At 34.0% G+C, this 20,501-nt stretch overlaps 3 protein-coding genes across 5 annotated transcripts; 1 reads left to right on the top strand and 2 right to left on the bottom strand.

The window, feature by feature from the left end:
- Window positions 1-200: 200 nt before the first annotated feature.
- Window positions 201-5,896, bottom strand: LOC128872145 (uncharacterized). 3 transcript variants are annotated; one of them, XM_054114547.1, is made up of 5 exons: window positions 5,530-5,896; window positions 3,514-3,772; window positions 2,606-2,838; window positions 2,189-2,518; window positions 201-710 (listed from the first exon to the last, which is right to left on the bottom strand). In XM_054114547.1, exons 1-5 carry the CDS (start codon window positions 5,783-5,785, stop codon window positions 562-564), a joined length of 1,227 nt encoding a protein of 408 aa, XP_053970522.1. In that variant the 5' UTR covers window positions 5,786-5,896; the 3' UTR covers window positions 201-561. The 3 variants fall into 3 exon arrangements, with proteins under 3 accessions (XP_053970522.1, XP_053970523.1, XP_053970521.1); XM_054114548.1 differs by having other exon boundaries at window positions 2,189-2,838; window positions 5,530-5,713; window positions 5,804-5,869; XM_054114546.1 differs by having other exon boundaries at window positions 2,189-2,838.
- A 3,094-nt stretch (window positions 5,897-8,990) lies between these two features.
- On the top strand, window positions 8,991-13,811 carry LOC128885122 (chromatin-remodeling complex ATPase chain Iswi). Its single transcript, XM_054138951.1, has one exon. It carries the CDS (start codon window positions 9,157-9,159, stop codon window positions 12,187-12,189), a length of 3,033 nt encoding a protein of 1,010 aa, XP_053994926.1. The 5' UTR covers window positions 8,991-9,156; the 3' UTR covers window positions 12,190-13,811.
- A 1,493-nt stretch (window positions 13,812-15,304) lies between these two features.
- LOC128885123 (CUE domain-containing protein 2-B) lies at window positions 15,305-19,622 on the bottom strand. The gene is made up of 5 exons (XM_054138952.1): window positions 19,491-19,622; window positions 18,617-18,706; window positions 18,167-18,503; window positions 17,892-18,065; window positions 15,305-17,528 (listed from the first exon to the last, which is right to left on the bottom strand). The coding sequence occupies exons 2-5, from the start codon at window positions 18,703-18,705 to the stop codon at window positions 17,268-17,270; spliced, it is 861 nt and encodes a 286-aa protein (XP_053994927.1). The 5' UTR covers window position 18,706; window positions 19,491-19,622; the 3' UTR covers window positions 15,305-17,267.
- Between the last annotated feature and the right edge of the window lie 879 nt (window positions 19,623-20,501).

The following is a 20,501-nucleotide window of genomic DNA, read 5'->3' on the forward strand; positions in this document are numbered from 1 at the left end:
TATTTATTTTGTTTACAAAGTCATGTACATAACTTCCTCTAATAAAGTGGTACAGTACCTCTACGACTGAAATGTATCTATCGCGGTACAGTTAGGGCATATAACTATCACTAAATGTGAATTAAATAACTGCTCACAATAATGTTATGATAATAATATCATTTAAGTATGCTAATCCTGTGTACGGTATTGTACATTTTATATTTGACTATTCTGTATAATATTACGTTAATAAAAAGTACAAGTGTCAAATAAAATCGGGAACCTTAAAAATAAGCGAAGTATAATGTTATTATACAATAATGTTATTATCATATTGTGTATTTCTTATTTCCCTATGCTATGTTATCTGTATTCTGAGAATTATAACAATATGTTCCACATCCATTAATCATGAATGGCTTAACAATCAACGCGTGACTTTAAACATTGTAAACAAAACGCTATTTTACATATTTTTAAGCATTCTAATTTTTATAGACGTTTAAAGTAATTACATTTTTCCCTAAAAAAACGACATAACGGAAATTCGCAGCTTATAACAATTCATTTATCGGTTCGTCATGATTCCGATATTTGTCTGTCTAAAGGAGGACAATTCATATGCCGCAGATTTCGTGGACCAACCATACCTTCTTGCATCCTTGCACATTCGCTCATCCATATCGCGACACTGGCAACTTCTTCAGCTGAAAGACGAGGTCCAATGCCTAAACAATTCAAAACGATTAAATTATACATATACATACAGAGTGTTTCAGTTAAAATCACCACCCTAAATATCTCTATTACTTTAAACGATACAAAAAAATTGTTTGGATAAACACTTATCAGTTTCAAAGGGACAATATTACTATCCACGCGAAAAGTATTTCAAAGTCATATTTTATTTCGATTATTGTATCTAATAAAGAGACCAATTCAAACATATACAGGGTGTCTCATTATAATCTTTCCACGCGATTATCTCGCAAAATATTCATCATTCAAAAAAAATGTTTAAACGAAACATGCTCTATCTGAAGGGGGACATTCAATGGTGTACACTATCTTTTTTTTCTAGATGGAGGCGCCTCCGATATTTGAAGATCACCTTTGTTTTTTTAAATGAAAATGTAGTTTTTTTTCATGCTAGACATACAGCTTATCTCAAGACGAATTCATTGACCTATATTATGTTGACCTTGAAATGTCATTCAAGGTCATTTCCATGGTTTAAAGTTTTCTTATTCTGGTGGCCAGTGTAATGTCTTCTAAAAGGATTTGCAACTCATTACGAAGAAAATTATTGTATTGTTGTCCAGTTAGTGTACCACCAACAACTTTAGTGTATGGATCCACTAAATAGCCACCAGTAATCCCACACCAAACATTTAGAGACCATTGACGCTGACGTTCAATTGCTCGATGCCAGTGAGGGTTTTCATCACACCAATAGTGGAAATTGTGACGATTCATTTCTTCTGTGTTTTTGAAAGTTGCTTCATCCGAAAATAGCACATAGGAGAAAAATAAAGGATCACGCGTTATCCTACGCTGAGACCATTGACAAAATCTCAATCTGGCACCATAATTGGCAGCACGTACTGGTTGATGTAAAGAAATGTGATACGGGTGAAAATGATGTCGTCGAAGGATTCTTGACACCATAGATCGTGATACGCTGGACGTGCAGTGAAGAAGAAAACTTTAAGCCATGGAAATGACTTTGAATGACATTTCAAGGTCAACATAATATAGGTCAATGAATTCGTTTTGAGATAAGCTATGTGTCTAACGTGAAAAAACTACGTTTCCATTAAAAAAAATAAAAGTGACCTTCAATTTTCGGAGGCGCCTCCGCCTAGAAAAAAACAGTGTACACCATTGTATGTCCCCCTTCAGATAAAGCATGTTTCGTTTAAACATTTTTTTCGAATGATGAATATTTTGTGAGATAATCGCGTGGAAAGATTATAATGAGACACCCTGTATAATATATCGAGATATTTGAATTTTTGTTTTATCAGCTACAATATTACAAGATATTATAGATGCCAATATTGTTCCTTCGAAGTTGCTAAGTTTGTTATCAGAACAATTCTTTGTATCGTTTAAAGCAACAAAGATATTTAGAATGGTCACCTTAACAGCCTGCATATAAAAAAATGTTATTTAATAACTTGTTAATTCTTCTCTTAGTTCTCACCAGGGATATTCGGACGATACTTGAGCAACTTCGCGTTCAGGATTTTCTTTTTTCTTCTCTCGCTGGACGCTTTACGCTCTGCGCTGCGAACGCTCTGATCTTTACTGGCATTTCCATCAGGTGTACTGCTGCCAGAGGGATTTTCACTTTTGTTCGACTTCTTCTCGTCGCTCGATCGAAATCTTCTGCTCAGTTCAACATCTGCGCCGGAAGTTTCATTGTTACCATCCACTTTCAAAGTTCCTTCGCTGGAAGAATCCTGCTCCATTTTATCGTAGAGCATTTTTCTTCGACTGGTGTAACTCTCGCCCAATTGTGGCGTTATATCAGCTGAAAAAAAAAAATATGGGAACAATATCGTGTACGCGTCTCTGGAAAGAGAATACGAGAACATTGTAACTTGGAAAAGCAGTTTACTTCTCGACGAATCGACGTCTTCCTTCGACACCATCTCCAAATCCAAATTGACGTCCGCTTCGGTGTCTTGACTCGCAATTGAGCAAACACGATCCACGGAAAACCTGTCCTCGCTGTGTTCTTGGCTCGCCAGTGATCTAGAGTCGTTCGATTCGCGGCATATGATGAATTCCGTCGGATCCTCGTCCGAGGAGTCTCTTTCACCACCGTCGCATCGAAGTCCTGCCAAATACCTAGACATTTGATGGAATCGTCGAAATTAAAATTTGTATTTCGCAAAAGAGGATTTAGAATTTCGGTTTTAGGCAAAGGAGGATCTTGGTGAAGATATTTAGGGTGATCACCTTGATGGGACTCCAATTAAAAAAAAGAAAAACGTTATAGGAAAATATCTTGACGGACCTTCCACTTTGAACGCGTGCAAATCATTATAGAAATCTATATTAAACAATTTTTTTTTCGAACACAATTGATTCAATACAACATCTGTTTGCTGGCGTTTATCTATAGTAATATTATAAAGAGGTAAAATTAAAAATACTGAACCGATTCTAGAAACGTTTTCAGTAATAGAGAACTACACTATCCCTTAGTAACATAGGCTATATTTTATTGTGATAAAAATAAAGTTTCAGTTCGAAATCTCAATATTTGTAAATGAAGTTATCTCAGATATGAATTGAAACATCTGTCTGTCACGAAAAACAAAGGATTCCTAAAGGAACACGCGTTTGAGCTTGAACAGTCAGTCGAACCACGGGTGCAGTTAGTCACACATAAATTGAGCAATGAAAAAATAATTATTTATTTAGAATTTTTAAATAAAACAGCGTCGCTGGTGATATCACACGACAAGCATGACGTTTAATCATTTCAGCGAAATCTCTCGAAAACATTACCCAGCTCACCCATATATCTCCATGAACAGTGTGACAGGGACCATAGCTGACCCACCTTCGGGCTCGTGAGTGAATAAATCGCAAATCATGATCATCGTTTCGAAGAGACTCGACCCTAGAAGACCCACTGCTATAGCTAGGAATTTTTTCACCTGACACCTTCGTCGGAATTTTCCAATCATCATGATCAAGTTCAAATCTCGTCGATCCAAGCATAAACAGTCCCAGCGACGTAGAATCATCTCCAGGGGCAACGATTTGTTGTAATCTACCGAAAAGATATTTAAAATCGTGAAAGATATGACATAAGTGTTAAAAGTTCTATGGTTTCATTATTCCGTGTAACAATTTCCTAAGGACAACGATTAAAAAGCAACGAATTCACTGTGCAACAAAGCAATCATTCAAATTCATTCTTCTAGGCTGTGCGAAGCATATTTAAAAATAAAACAATAAGGAGTTTTTAAAAAGTATACAATGGCAGAAAATATGCTTTCTAAAACATCAAATTTAAAACTTAATATTTAAAGAGTACAAAGTGATTTAACGATATATGTTTAAGTGTTGTGAAATTGGTATATTCAATGTTAGTGGCTAGGACAAAGGTTTATTTATTTAAATATAGACTTCCCCGTTAAGGGAGGAGTCTGGACCAGCTAATGTATTTTTCTAATGCATATAATTTCTAGATATAATTAATTTTTGTTATTGAAACTTTTATTACATATAAAGGGACGTTCAAAGAAGAAAATTTGACAGTGTAGATTTAATTTGAATGTATACATATATATATAGATATAGTAGTCGCAACGAAAGGATTCGGTCAAAACGGTGGGACGCATAGCTCATCGAATTTTTATTCGATTCACTTGATTCAACGTTTAAATCGAAGGTAATTAAGTTTATATGCTAATGAACCTCGACTCTTAATGAATTATTATTATAGCATAAATTTATTGCAAAATAACGGCCGACAAGTATCGTTCATTTTCATGTCTTTTGCCACCGTTTTTGCAATTAACAATTTTTTTTGCAAATTGAGGTTCATACGCATTTTACGTACCTACTAAAGAAAAAAATTTTCCCAGGGGTCCACGTATCCCACCGTTTTGACCGAATTCTTTCCTTGCGACTACTATATCTATGTATACAGTGGGTGTAGAATGTATTCGTACACCGATCAATTTCCTAAAAAACTTTTGTGAAATTGTAGTTTATTAATTTCTATTTTTATAATCAATGATATTCTACATATTCTCGGAAATCTCTAGAATATATATAGTCCAAACAACAGTTATTAGTTTATATAATTTGCGAAATTAACAAGAAAATACGAAAAATTGGTAGAAATATGGAAACAATATATATTCATAGTTGTTAGAATGTAGTATAAGAGTTGCAGCAATTATAAAATCAAAGTGAAATCCCACGAAGTATTAATTATTTATAAATTAATGTAAATTAATGTAAATTTCATGTTTTTTTTTTTGTATGAAGTTTTGAAAATTTAAAACATTTGGTCAAATACTTATTGCTTCTATATTTCTATCCATTTATTGTTTTCTCTTGATAATTTTGCAACTTATATAAATAACTAACTTTTTTTATACTGCATCTATTGTAGAGATTTCCAAGAATATGTAAAATGTCATTGTTTATAAAAAAGAAGTTAATAAATTACAATTGAACGAATTTTTTGTTTTAATTGACCAGTGTACGAATACTTACTACACCCACTGTATGTATACATTCAAATTAAATCTACACTGTCAAATTTTCTTCTTTGAACGTTCCTTTGTATGTAAAAAAAGTTTCAATAACAAAAATTAATTATATCTGGAAATTATATTGCTTTAGAAGAATACATTAGCTGGACCAGACTTCCCACTTAAGTAAATCAATTTTAAATATAAAAGGATACTAGTCGATCGAGTGTTTCGAGGCTAAACATTTTTTGTTTAAATTCAGAAAGTGGAGTTAATCGACTTGCAAGAGGTATGTACGTTTACACGCTTGCGTGAGTACCTCCGAATTGTCGTAGCAAAATCCTAAGAAAACCGAACGTCAATCCGGAAGCAGTACTTGGCGGTGGATATTCGAGCCTCAGTTTCGTTGGTGGTTCCTCGCCGTCTGCCAATGCACGAAAATACGAGCTGGACCATTTTAGTAAATCGTACGGTTGCGTTCGGATGGCTGCCTTGCAGAATTGCTTTAAGATGATCGGTAAACTCGGTGGAACGATGATCCCTTGACTCGCAACAGATTGTTCAACGACGGACATTTTTCAAAGAAAACTTACGAGACACTCTTCTAATCGTCCAAATAGCGAAAGTCTTTGAATACGATTGTACTACTGTTGATTAAGACGATACTTGTACCGTGTATCGTAGTGCACAGTGTCGAGTGTATTGTTTGTTGCCTGTTACGCGTGGTTCCGTCGTCTAGGAAACGACATCGATGAACGTATTCCGTCCAGAAGCGAAGATCAATTCATGGTAAGTATGGTAATTAGATCAGAAATTTTTTACGTTTACAATATGCTTTAACATGGGAAGCTAAAGGGCTTTCTAAAAGATACTTTAAGCTTTTGTTTTTTAATAATACACCTGTCAGCTTAGTTGTCGTGGATACTTAAGGGGGTATCCTGAAGTAGGAGGTCTAAAAAGAAGCGGTTTTTCGTGAATTTTTTTAGGATGGAAAAAAATAATTAATTCTATCGAAATTTTTATCCTATTTTCATACATATTTGCGTAGTCTGTACAAATTTGTTCAACAATAAATATTCAAATTGAATCGACTGTGACGCACATTTGTAGAGCACCTCACAATAAAAACCTCCTATCGGCGGGACAGATGCAGGTCGTAATTTTGGTTTGACAAAAAAAAACAAAAGAAATTTTCATTCTCGTACATTTTTCTTCTATGTGAACTAAGAAAAACCCGCAAAAATGGTGAAATGTGAAATTACTGCAAGTTTGAAGAAAAGAACGAATTCTTTGGGTGTAAAAAATCACTTTAACTTGATAAAAAAGTTGTTTAAAATTTTGTTTGTATGAATTTTCTTAGTTCACATAGAAGAAAAATGTATGAAAATGAACATTTCTTTTGGTTTTTTTCTGCCAAACCAAAATTACGGCCTGCATCTTTCTCGCCGATGGGTTTTAATTGTGAGGTGCTCTACAAATGTGCGTCACAGTCGACTCAATTTGGATATTTCTTGTTGAAAAAATTGGTACAGACTACTCAAATATGTATGAAAATAGGAGACAAAATTCGATAGAATTAATTATTTTTTTCCATCCTAACAAAATTGACGAAAAACCGCTTTTTTTTAGACCTCCTAATTCAGGATACCCCCTTAAAGGGAAAAACCACATTAGGAGGCTAAATATTAATCCTTTGACTGCGAAGGACGTATATCTATAATCGTCCATAGAAGATGGCTGAAATTTTTAAATTCAACAATTTTTTAAAAATTTCACCTTATAGAGAATCAAAAGATAAAACTTTCATTATATTTACAATTTATTCATTCGATGTTTAGTTTCAAAAATAAAAATTAGTGGGACTTGCATGCCAATTATTGCGAGTTATAAACAGATTTCGAATAAAATTTAGTGTTTTTGCTTATTCTCATTTGCGAACACCCATAAAATCGTAAAATACAATTTCTCTTTATATGTTTATTTGCTGGGTTTACTGAATTCCCAGATAGCACCGGACGTCCCATGGACGTCCATTTTATGTCCAGTTTACGTCCAAACGTCCGACGTCCGTTGTCGGACGTCCTTAGGACCTAAATTTTGTACCTCCCAGGGATGTCCGCTCTGAACTTTCTAGATTTAAGGAAAAATACTTTTTTTTAAACAAAATAAATATTATTTATTAATATTCTTTATAATATAATATTTATTCAATATGTTGAACAGAATATTTGTTTCCGAATATAAAATACACTATTTACAATTGTAAATTAATATTAATTAATTAATTAATTAATATTATTATCTCAGATAGCACCGGACGTCCCATGGACGTACATAAGACGTTCCTGTTCCTGTGCTATCTGGGTATACGGTCATTATTTAATATTCGCAACAGAATATTTTTTCCCGTAGATAAATCACATATTTATCTAATATTCGCAACAGAATATATGTTTGAACATGTAAAACAAAATGTTTATTCAATATTAGGAATGAGATGAGATATGATATGTAATATTTGGAACTATTCAGAATTACCTAGTAAATTAATTCTTCCAACATTTCAAAAAAAAGTTCAAGTCATTTAGACCAATTTCAAAAGAAGGAATTGTGTTTTAAAAGGTGTCCGAATATTAATGTGAGTCACTATATAAGCCTAAAATATGAATCAGTTCATTAAAGGCGTTCATGAGTAAGTGAGGAAGCAGGTTGCGTTATAATCGGAAACTCATGAGTTCTCGAATCCCGCCGGAGGTGTAATTAAAAATTGAAAGACGTATTCGTCGTTTTCATGGAATCCAGTCACAAGAAATAAATACAGTAAACTAAAATCTACCAACAAATAAAAAAAAATATATAAAATTAAAATTTAATTTTTTTTTAAATCTCAATTTTACAGAGAACGTTCTGGAAATGTCGGGAGGGACGTACATAGAATGTCCACGCCGGACGTCCCAGCGATGTCCTACTATGTAACTGGGACGTTCACAGGACGTTCAGGGGACGTTTGGACGTTTGGTCCATAGGACGTCCCGAACGTTCAGTACTGTGCTATCTGGGTTGTCACTTGTATATATGTATATTTTCCTTGTTTCACTATACACGGGTAGCTTTCAAATACACGCAACTGAAATTGTTATATGGTTGATCGTATTCATAGTTATTTAATAAACGCCTGAAAAATGTTAGAAAAAATTGCACTTCATGTTCGTATAATTAATTCAAATTACGGTCTTTCAAATTTTCGCGCGCTTTTCTAATCAACCTAAGGTCCATCTAACGGTGAATAAACCGAATTAAAATTCCGACCTGCGATCAGCGCACCACCGGGAAAACGCCCAAGTTTGTCCTCGAATAGTTCCTATTTTTACTGCTAGATGGCACCGTTTACATGGATTTTTACCGACACTATGGTAATGTATCGACATGTCGGTAAAAAATCCATGTAAATGGTGCCATCTAGCAGTAAAAATAGGAACTATTCGAGGACAAACTTGGGCGTTTTCCCGGTGGTGTGCTAATCGGAGGTCGGAATTTTAATTCGGTTTATTCACCGCTAGATGGCTATTAATTCGAATTATATTTAAACATTTTTTATATAATTTATATTATATAATGCAGTATGTAAGTCTAACCTAATAATGCTATTCCTATAAAAATGTCTATTATCTGACTTGCGATCATATACTTGGAAATACATTTAAATATACGCGCGATTACCGCATGATTATAGATGGCAGTTGTAACCTATCAATATACTTTTGGAGGGATAACGCAATCCAATATGGCGACTATTGGTGTTGTGCGTTTGTGAATGTCAGGGTGCAGACCGGTGTTTAAGATACAAATAATTGTAGTTAGTAAATCAAGTACGTGTTTTGCGTGAACGTTGAATTGACTAGAATTTCATTACTACTCGCGAACGGTAGTTCTGAAATTAGAGATAATGTCGAAGACGGATGAAAATCCAGATGCAGGGGACACAGGAGAGAATTCGAATGGATCATCGGCGGAGACCACGTCGTCCCGTGGTGGTGACTTTGAAACGAAACTTGAAACCGATCGAAGTAAGCGATTCGATTATTTACTGAAACAGACTGAAATATTTTCCCATTTTATGACTAACAATCAGAAGGACAAAGCTGGAAGTCCTTTGAAAGTCAAAGCTGGCAGGCCCAGGAAGCAACCGGCAGAAGCTCCAGTGAAACCAGATATTGTTGATCACAGGCACCGTAAGACAGAACAAGAAGAGGACGAAGAATTATTAGCAGAAAGTAATGCCAATGTAGCAACTACTACACGTTTTGAATCGTCACCACATTACATCAAATCTGGTGAATTACGAGATTATCAAATACGTGGTTTAAATTGGATGATATCCTTGTATGAACATGGTATCAACGGTATCTTGGCAGACGAGATGGGTCTTGGTAAAACTTTGCAGACAATTTCTTTGCTCGGTTATATGAAACATTTCAGAAGCATTCCTGGTCCACATATAGTTATTGTTCCAAAGTCAACTTTGGCTAATTGGATGAATGAATTTAAAAAATGGTGTCCCACCCTGAGAGCAGTCTGCCTCATTGGAGATGCAGAAACTAGAAATACCTTTATCAGAGAAGTCATGATGCCTGGGGAATGGGATGTTTGTGTAACATCATACGAAATGGTCATAAAAGAAAAATCAGTATTCAAGAAGTTTAACTGGCGTTACATGGTAATTGATGAAGCTCATAGGATAAAGAATGAGAAATCAAAGTTATCGGAGATTTTACGAGAATTTAAAACCGCTAATCGTCTGTTATTAACTGGAACACCACTGCAGAATAATCTGCACGAACTGTGGTCCTTGCTCAATTTTCTATTGCCAGATGTATTCAATAGTTCCGACGATTTCGACTCTTGGTTCAATACTAATAGTTTCTTAGGTGATAATTCATTGGTTGAGAGATTACACGCAGTTCTCCGACCGTTTCTTTTAAGACGTTTGAAATCCGAAGTCGAAAAAGGACTGAAACCAAAAAAAGAAATCAAAGTTTACATTGGTCTTAGCAAAATGCAAAGAGAGTGGTACACTAAAGTACTCATGAAAGACATAGACATAGTTAACGGCGCCGGAAAAATTGAGAAAATGAGATTACAAAATATTTTGATGCAGTTGCGCAAATGTTGCAACCATCCTTATTTGTTCGATGGGGCGGAACCTGGACCCCCTTACACGACCGACGAACATCTTGTCTATAATTGTGGCAAGATGGTAATATTGGATAAATTGTTACCAAAATTGCAACAACAAGAATCACGGGTACTTATATTCAGTCAAATGACGAGAATGTTGGATATTTTAGAAGATTACTGCCACTGGAGATGTTTTCAATACTGTCGTTTGGATGGTAATACAGCACACGAGGACAGGCAGCGTCAAATTAATGAATACAACGCACCAGGAAGCGAGAAATTCATTTTTATGTTGTCGACGCGTGCTGGGGGTTTAGGTATAAATTTAGCAACAGCTGATGTAGTTATAATTTATGACTCTGACTGGAATCCGCAAATGGATCTCCAAGCTATGGATCGAGCTCATCGTATAGGCCAACAAAAACAAGTCCGTGTATTCAGGTTTATCACAGAAAATACTGTTGAAGAAAAGATTGTAGAGCGCGCGGAAGTTAAACTGCGTTTAGACAAATTAGTTATTCAACAAGGACGATTAGTCGATGCGAAGCAAACAGCACTGAACAAGGATGAAATGCTAAACATGATCAGGCATGGCGCGAACGAAGTGTTTGCATCGAAAGATAGCGCTATCACGGATGAAGACATAGATACCATTCTACAAAAAGGTGAAGCGAAAACTGAGGAGATGAAGCAGAAGCTCGAAAGCTTGGGCGAATCGTCTCTGCGTAACTTCACTGTAGATGCACCCACGGATTCGGTATATCAATTCGAAGGTGAGGACTACCGTGAAAAACAAAAGATTCTCGGGCTTGGTAATTGGATAGAACCGCCTAAACGAGAGCGTAAAGCCAACTACGCGGTCGACGCTTACTTCAGGGAAGCTCTCAGAGTATCAGAACCAAAAGCTCCAAAGGCACCTAGGCCTCCGAAGCAGCCAATAGTTCAGGACTTTCAATTCTTCCCGCCACGATTATTCGAGTTGCTCGATCAAGAAATCTATTACTTCCGTCAAACCGTAGGATACAAAGTTCCGAAAAATCCGGAACTTGGATCCGATGCAGCGAGAATTCAAAAAGAGGAACAGCGTAAAATAGACGAGGCTCAACCATTGTCCGATGAGGAAATCGCGGAGAAGGAGAAACTGCTCACTCGAGGTTTCACGAATTGGACCAAGAGAGATTTCAATCAGTTCATAAAGGCGAACGAAAAGTACGGTCGTGACGATATCGAAAATATTGCAAAGGAGGTGGAAGGAAAGACGCCTGAGGAGGTGATGGAGTATTCGGCCGTTTTCTGGGAACGTTGCCACGAGTTGCAAGACATCGACAGGGTGATGGCTCAAATTGAGCGCGGAGAGGCGAAGATACAGAGACGAGCTGGGATCAAAAAAGCTCTAGACGCCAAGATGGCCAGGTACCGTGCTCCGTTTCATCAATTGAGGATAGCCTACGGAACAAATAAGGGAAAAAATTATACCGAGGAGGAGGATCGGTTCCTCGTTTGCATGTTACACAAACTAGGCTTCGACAAGGAGAACGTTTACGAGGAGCTTCGCGCCACAGTCAGATCAGCTCCCCAATTTCGTTTCGATTGGTTCGTAAAATCGCGTACGGCTTTAGAATTGCAGCGACGGTGCAATACCTTGATCACGTTGATAGAACGCGAGAATCAAGAACTCGAGGAACGGGAGAGACAAGAAAGGCGAAAGAAGGGCGGTAGTATCGGTGCGAAACCAGCATCTAAACGGAAACAAGAGAATCTACCGGCGCCACAGGATAAGCCACGAAAAAAGAAAAAATAAGAGTCAAATTGTGAAAAGTTTTTCGACTGTTCTTTTATAGAGCACGGACTTAACTACAATAATTCTCTTTATCTGTCCATCATTTATTTTCCTCTGAAACATTAAGGCAGGGTTCTGGTATGTTGGATGATAAATTGGAGGATTTTTAAAAACTACTTTGAAAACAAGATCATACTATTTAAATTATAATTGAAAAAAATATTGAGTGGTAATCTCTTATTCTTAACAATTATTAAAATTGATTTCTCATCTGAACAAACCAGAACCCTGCCTTAATAGTACCATTGTTAAAGTTCAAGTGAACGGTATCCGTCATAGCTTTGCTCTTATTCCATTTTCTCCAATCTACATTTTTCTATACGATTATTAACAGGCCTTACTCGACATTTTCCAAACAAAAGATCAACAATAGATAGAGGAACTTATTTATTGCTGGCAACGGACGTAACCAAATTGCAATGGTTTTATAAGGTTTTGTAACGTAACATCAAACAACAGCGTTTTATATTTACATACACAACGTGATTCATTCAAATGTGTAAACGAATATACTTTAGAGACTGTGTAGAATTGAAAAATTGAAAATGTAAGAATTGAAGGTCGCTTATGTTGTCGTAAATGGAACTTTGCAAAAGTGGAGTTCAATCTCGTTTCGGATTTTATTTTTTAATTCTAATTATACCTTGTGCCCTCGAAATACCCCCACCCGTCTCACAATCAAACTACAGATACAGATCCTTTGAAATATGTTTTATCTATAGATTAAAAGAAATCGCCTGGTACAAGTGTACGTCCGAGTAACTCCTCTTGGTATTGCTGAAATTAAATGAAAACGAACCGATTGATATATTATACTTCATTATTAATCATTACGAAAACGTTACACTCGCCTGTCATATGTATGTACTACACACGATACAAACGTACCTTGATTTAATTTTACACGAGAATACTTGTAATGCAATATTACGTGAACGACATTATTTATTTGTTACGATTTCAAAGGCATTGTAATTCGTTTTACGAATAAAACACCGTATGCCGTAACATATGAAACATCTATGTATATTGGTGTTTTACTGTGGTGGTACAAAATCAACTAGCCGTTAAAACTGAAGGTCATTAAAAAGGGGCTATCCCCCCTACATCGTGTGGTTGTTAACATAATATAAAAGAGTCGTACCTAATGTGATATACAGTTAGGAAAATGGCCTTGAGTGGCCAATTGATATTGTGCCAACTGTATTGATTATTACCCTCATACGAAATCTCATAGAAGTGGGAGAAATGCGTGAAAAGAAAAATGTTTTCCAACGAAAATGAATCCATGTTCTTTTTGTATAGTTATATTTATTGAATTTCGGAATCCTTACCCATAAGCAAGGAAAAAATATAAATGGGAATACTTGTTCCTAAATCGAGTCTTAGCGCACAATTATTAGTAATAACGATACATATATATTAAATACATAAATAGCGAATGTATTGCTTGATAGTTTAGAAACAAAACGATGTTCAAAATTAAGTCGATTATTAAATGGGTACTCGATGGACAATAGGTATCCGTAATTTTTATAAAATGCATATTACATGCACAAATAATAAATACTCGATACAATACAGATCGTACATTTTCAAAAGATTTCCACCCCCCTCCCCTTGTACAGAGATTTAAAAAAAGTAATCGCATACACATCGTCGTATGTACTTAGACGCATAAAACATAACTCTAAACTAACATCCTTTCTACCAGGACTTCTACTTACTCTTCATTCTCATTAATAGTGTACTTAGGTACTATTCACATAGAAATAAAAATTTATTACTCATACCAAAAAAATATATATGTATAAAGACAGTGAATTGTTAACAAACAATTCTAGTTTCGTATCAATTATACAATTATCGTGGCAAAACTTACAACAGTCCAATTAAAGAGAAAACCATTCGTTTATTATGTCAACACAATTTATAATTATTAACCAAGGTATCGATGTTTTTTTTTTAGCTCAATACAATGATTAACTATAATTATAATCAATTACAATTTTGAAAATATTTTAATTGATACAATTATTGTATTATCTTATGAATATTCTAAGAAAACAGATGATATTATAAAAAATTAAGTAACTATAACACACTTACAAGTAAAAAGGTATTCACAAATGTGTGGTCATAATAGCTCGTAAATTCGTACTATTTGATTCGTTTTTTTTTTTTATATAAAAAATTGCGAAAGTATCTTGTACAACGCGGAAATACGAGTATAGAAACAAAAATATTCAACATTTGTTTGACGTTTTTATGCATTTTGCGTGTCTGATTTTTACATTGCGTACATTAATATCATGGGAAATGAACAATCTGTGAACGTATGAGAAAGTAAAATACAACTATTTTTGTAATTTTGTTGAATCACTTTGTAAGGCCCCGGAGTTCGCTAATATCATCACGGGATATAATATTCTAATTACATACTTTGTATTTGGTGTTATCATACTTCAATGTTACCTAAATTAATGTTATTTTTTAATTACAAGAAAATTCCATTTAAACGAATGTCGATTTCTTTTAGAATCAGTTAATTAGGAAGATCATTTTATCATCAGTGAAATATTACTAAATGGATTCAATATTTATGTCATGTTCTAAATAATAAAAAAAAAAATAAACCACAGAACTATGGTTTTAAATCATAATAATTAGACTTTGATTTTCATATAAAAGAAGATATATGTATATAAATATATCTTAATAAATTTAAGTTTTATATGATATTAATAACACACTTTTATGAAATTACACATAATGATCATAGGTGCAGTCAATATTGCTGATCAAAATACACATATATGTTAGATTAAAGGATGTACAGAAAATTCGCAGGAAACTAAAGTACTCCACTTCATGGTGATTACTTATTCTCTACTATTTTTTTCATATTTTTATTTATTTTTAATATTTCTATCTTATTCTATTACACATACTTTCGGAAATCTTAGAGCAACAATGTTCCGTCTGAGATTAATTGGCAGTAGAATACATTTAGTTTACAGCGAATACAGTGTTGTTCATGTTATAATTACAATTATTAAAAATAATATGACTCATTTATAGTTCATATAATCATCTATGGCAAGGATTGGCCCAACTGAAAATCATTATAATGTATTCACAAATTTGTTTCTTTTATTAAGCAAATCCAATTGCTAAACCGAAAGACTATAAACAAATATATTAACAGTACATTGTATCCTTCATAAAATAATATAAAAAAATATGTAAATGAAATTCAACAATACCAGTGACCGAATAATACAACAATGGGCCTAAATAAAATATGATAATACAAAATTTATATTTTCATATAATTACACATCTTGCATCAATGATAGTCAGTGTTTAGTCATGACAATTTCGTGTTTCTATTGATTCATTGTCAAAACACGCACTCCACCATAATTGTTGAGTGTACATCACTCAACGTGTTAGTATCCTAATACATATTTTAATGATTACATCTGCCTACACTTTAAAGTTTGCAATAATAGCAATAACAATAGTAATACTGGTAAATTATATGGCGCGGTAAGCAAATTTTATTCCGCTTAGATATCTAGTACATGTATGCGTGTGTGCATGTGAATATATATATATATGTATACACACACATACACACACCTACACTAATATATTTTTTGCCTACCTAATACATCTACTAAAATTCATTATCCGAAACCTACAATTCGATAATAATTTGTATACTAAAAGATTTAGTATGCGCACAGTTTACTTCAATTACAGAGACAATGTTTACCTTTACAATCAACACTGTATTGTTTGATGAACTCTAATTATATTATAGTTCGTTATTACTGGTTATGCTTGGAATGGTATTTATTTTGAATTTCGTGACGTTTTCAAGTAAATGTGCACATAAAAATTCCTAAAGTTTTTGTTGTATTTAGTGTTTTTTTTTTTTTAGCGCATTTGCAAGAAATTGTTTCTCTCGCAAGGATATATCACTTATTATCTTAACGTCCTTAAATGCAACATCATTAGATACATGGTAAGAGAAAAAGGGAGAGGGATCTTCACTTGGTTTCGATAATGTTTGAAAATAATCAACTGAGTTTTCTACTCTAATAGTATAAAATATACAATCTTAAACTACTTGAACAGATATTAGCACGTGTTCATTGACTTAATAATAACAGTAATGTAACAATCGTACAGTACTCACTAATAAAAAAAAAAAAAAAACGTAATGAGACACACAATATGCTTAATAAATTAAAACAAAAATGCATGTTATTTTGACACCGAAGGAGTGCATGGGTAAAAATGCAAAGTATAATTATTTATATGAAGTCGAGAAAAGTAAGTTTTAAGTTAAAAGTCGAGTTTACATTAGTCACATTTTATGTTGCAAATGAATTCCGTATGAAAACATGGTAATGCAAACGTTATATTCTTATAAAGACAATAAATAGAAATTCATTTTCTATAGGTATTTACAAATAAAAAATATAAATTGTTTAAAATATGAACAAAAATAAATTGCCTTCGGGATTTGTTCATTTGACCATTTACAATTTTATCATTTACAAATTATCCAAATAATGGATACATTATCTTTGTGACCATTGTACGCTCGACAGAAAACTAAAACAAAATTCAATAGTAAATTAAATAGTATACATTAAACAGGTACTTATACTGCGATGTAGTACTCGCAAACTGTACCGTCGTCAGAACAAATTTCCATGATTTCGTATTGTAAACGGTACACTGCGCGATTGCGGTTTCCAATGCTACAAATCTCTTGCATTAGATCACATAAATATAATATCACGCATAAAAAAGAATAATAAAAAGATATCTCTAAAATTGATAATAGTGACTGGATGAGACAAATTTAACTGAAAAGGAACAAAAAGTTAATGCTGCGTACGTAAGAATTCAACACCCTGTCCGTATTCCTCTATAAGCAAGAAGAGAATCTAAGTAAAAGCTTTATCTTAAATCAGATGCCTCCAAGGGGGTGGATCGGGGGGTGGAGGCAAAGGGACTGGTTACGGCCGGGAATGACCTCGTCTCCTGCCACCTTCATTGCCATCCTCCTCTTCGCCACCCCTTCTCACTTCGGTATAGCGTTCACCTTTTACGCTCACAATCTTGTTATCGAGATAACGCACTAACTTTTTCGGTTCTGTTTTCGGAGCGACTGGACGATGCTCACGCGAATCATCATCCCTATCGACGTAACTGTATCGTGCAATGATACGTGATTTCAGTTCCTCGTCGTTCACTCTGGCCTTGTTGCGAGCGTTCGGCTGTCACAAGATAATTAAGCTATTTTATGTCGTTTAACTTATGATTGATAATTAACCGTTTCACTACTGTAAGAATCTATGCGCGTGCATATGTAGAGTTGGACAGTGATTACTTTTCTAATAATTACTCACAGTTATCAGATAAATCAATAATCATAAACATACATTTATAATCAATAATTTGTAATCTTTAAAAGTTAATCATAATCATTAATTATATTTTGCACGACACTGATGTGTATTTGATAGATCGTTATTTTTTTTAATTTGAAATTTTGTAATCATTGCAGGTATTACTTTTTTTTTTAATTGATGCCATTCTGGGGAGGAAAAATAATTTAATTTAAATGATATAATACTTACAGTTAAAAATGTAGGATTACTGACAATGCTCTGCCCTGCTTCCTGTCGATGAAGCGCAAGCTGAGCTGCCTTTGCTATATCTCCACCAGCAACTGCTAAACAGTGTCTGGCCTCTGCCAGACTTGCTGCTGGAAACATTTCTTGCAAAAGTGCTACTTGATGCCAAAATGATTCCTAATGAAACAAAGAAATTAGTTTTTTAGCAAGTTAGCAAATTAAATTTTTTCTTAAAATGTGAAATAAATGATAAATTGTAAAATGAAAAAAAAACTTACTTCTGAGGAGTATTCTCCACTAGAATCACTCCCAGCATCACTTGTTTCTGAGAGATGATGAACTCTCATACTTTGGGTACCAGGAGGTAATAATGCAGTCAAACTAATATGACTTAAAGGATCATGAGGCTGACAATTTTCAGTTTCTTTACTTTCTTGTCGTAATTTACTTTCGACATCCAACAGCCACTTGGATACTGCTTCCTTTTCAATCTTTGAAAACTCAGGAAGACAAGCTGAGACCATTTCACACAATCCATCAACATCCAAATCATCCTCAAGAGCATTTTCTTCTACCATACTCACTACATAACTCAGGACAATATCATCTATTAAACTGAACAAAAAAATATTTTTTTTATTACAGAGAGACAAGATAAAACTACATGTATTTAAATTCAACGTATTGCACATTACTACAAATAATATAGACCATCTCAATTTTGTTACCTTAATTGGGCAGTAGGCACTTCCTTTCTCACAAAACTAAATAAGGACTTTTTCACCAACTCTTCTTTTTCATCCATTGTTCGATTCATCCTGGAATCATTACGTTCAAGCAACTTATTTAAAAATCTAGTTTTACCAGAATATTTCCTAGACAGTGAAATATTACAGCCAATATCAACAAGATCGTTTATAGTATACAACTAACAGTGGTTAAAATTACTAACAGATAACACTGTTATAGATAAAAGTGCAAATATTAAAAAACTCATGTAGAAACAAATGAACATTTTCACGAAGCATGGAAAAACTTTATATATACATTTCAATCGCGTTTAATCGCGGCATCGAACTGATCCGAACAGTTCGCTAAATATATGTTCACCGACAATGAATATTCTGATACAAGCGAGCTCGAATCGTTTAATTTACAGACTAACACATTAACGTGTGTCGATGAATCGAAAATAATCAATGGGCCCGTCAGTATCGAAACTTTGTTTCAATAATTTTAGTTTTGAGTTACTCGCGGTTCAGTGATTTGCTTTCCAGTTAGGTTAAGAGAAATAAGGCAAAACGGAAAACAAAGAGCTCGTAGCGAAATCACATCGAACAAAGAATTTGCATCGGGGTCTTGGGTCTGTGCGAGAAGAGAGAAAAAAATTATTTCTTCTACCGCGTTGAAAGGTAAAATATGTATGAGAAAAAGGGTGGCCAGGAGAAATGGAAAAAGGACAAGGAGAAATTGACAGGAAAGGTGGTAGTAGCAGCGCCGGTCAACTCCAATTCTCAGGATTTCCATTCGCCCGTGAAAATGGAAGGACACCGCGAATTAACATTGATATATTCCGTCATAAAAACGCAGACGAGTACGAACCTGATCTTATTCACTCGCTCGAAGCCCCCGGACCGTAGTTAAGACTGAAAACTGAAAATTTCGTATACAAACAACGTTCCTCGATTTGACAGTTCGGTAAGGGGAGGGGTGATGATAATGTGGCGCCATCACAGTTCGCGACCTACTTCGGGATCAAATCAGCAATTTCTGCAATGAGAATTTTAGTAATGAAAGTATATACCTATATACATGTTGTTTAGAGATGAATGAACTCTTACACGAAATAAAATAACACTCAACGTTCATAGCAAATTAAAAAATATATACTTCTTTGTATCACAAGTATAATACATATATTGCATTACAAAAAAATGAACATAGAAATTTCATTTATATTGGCACGGTTATATCGACAATTTTCTATTAAAATTAGAGAGGCACGAAATGATGTTTAGTTGTATTTTAAATATCAATCCATAAAGTAACCCAAAGCAGCTTAACCTCTGTTTATTTCGATGAAATTGAAGAACTAATTTAATCATTACGTATCATTTAAAGTACAACATTTTTTTAAGTTCGCATACAAGTTCATCTCAAGTTCATCGATTAATTGTTTTTTATTAATACTGTTATAGATGTTAGAACTCGAATATTAGCATAAAATGAAATGCAAAATAAAATATGATGAAATATTCGTATTATATATACACTTTAGAAGTGTATGTATAATTTGAATGTGGAACGTTTGGAAGGAATGAAACTAGAAGATTGATATGCAAGTGACAAGAAAATGATACTAAATGAATAATGTATGAAAGCAAAATACAATGAAATTAAAAAGTGAGGTTAGAAAGAGTTTGTTTCTCTTTTGAGAATTTATATATGTTTACTTATTATAGCCGTTCATTTTGAGACTCCAAGTCAGTAGCTTCCAAACTTTTTCAAAGGAGCCTTATTAAATAGAAAACAATGTTTGTGTCTAATATGTATAGATAAAGAATTTGTGTTACATTTAATTTAATTAATTAAAACACGAAACATGAGAAATAT

The sequence above is a fragment of the Hylaeus volcanicus genome, chromosome 2 (genome assembly GCF_026283585.1).
Source record: "Hylaeus volcanicus isolate JK05 chromosome 2, UHH_iyHylVolc1.0_haploid, whole genome shotgun sequence".
NCBI classification, from domain to species: domain Eukaryota; kingdom Metazoa; phylum Arthropoda; class Insecta; order Hymenoptera; family Colletidae; genus Hylaeus; species Hylaeus volcanicus.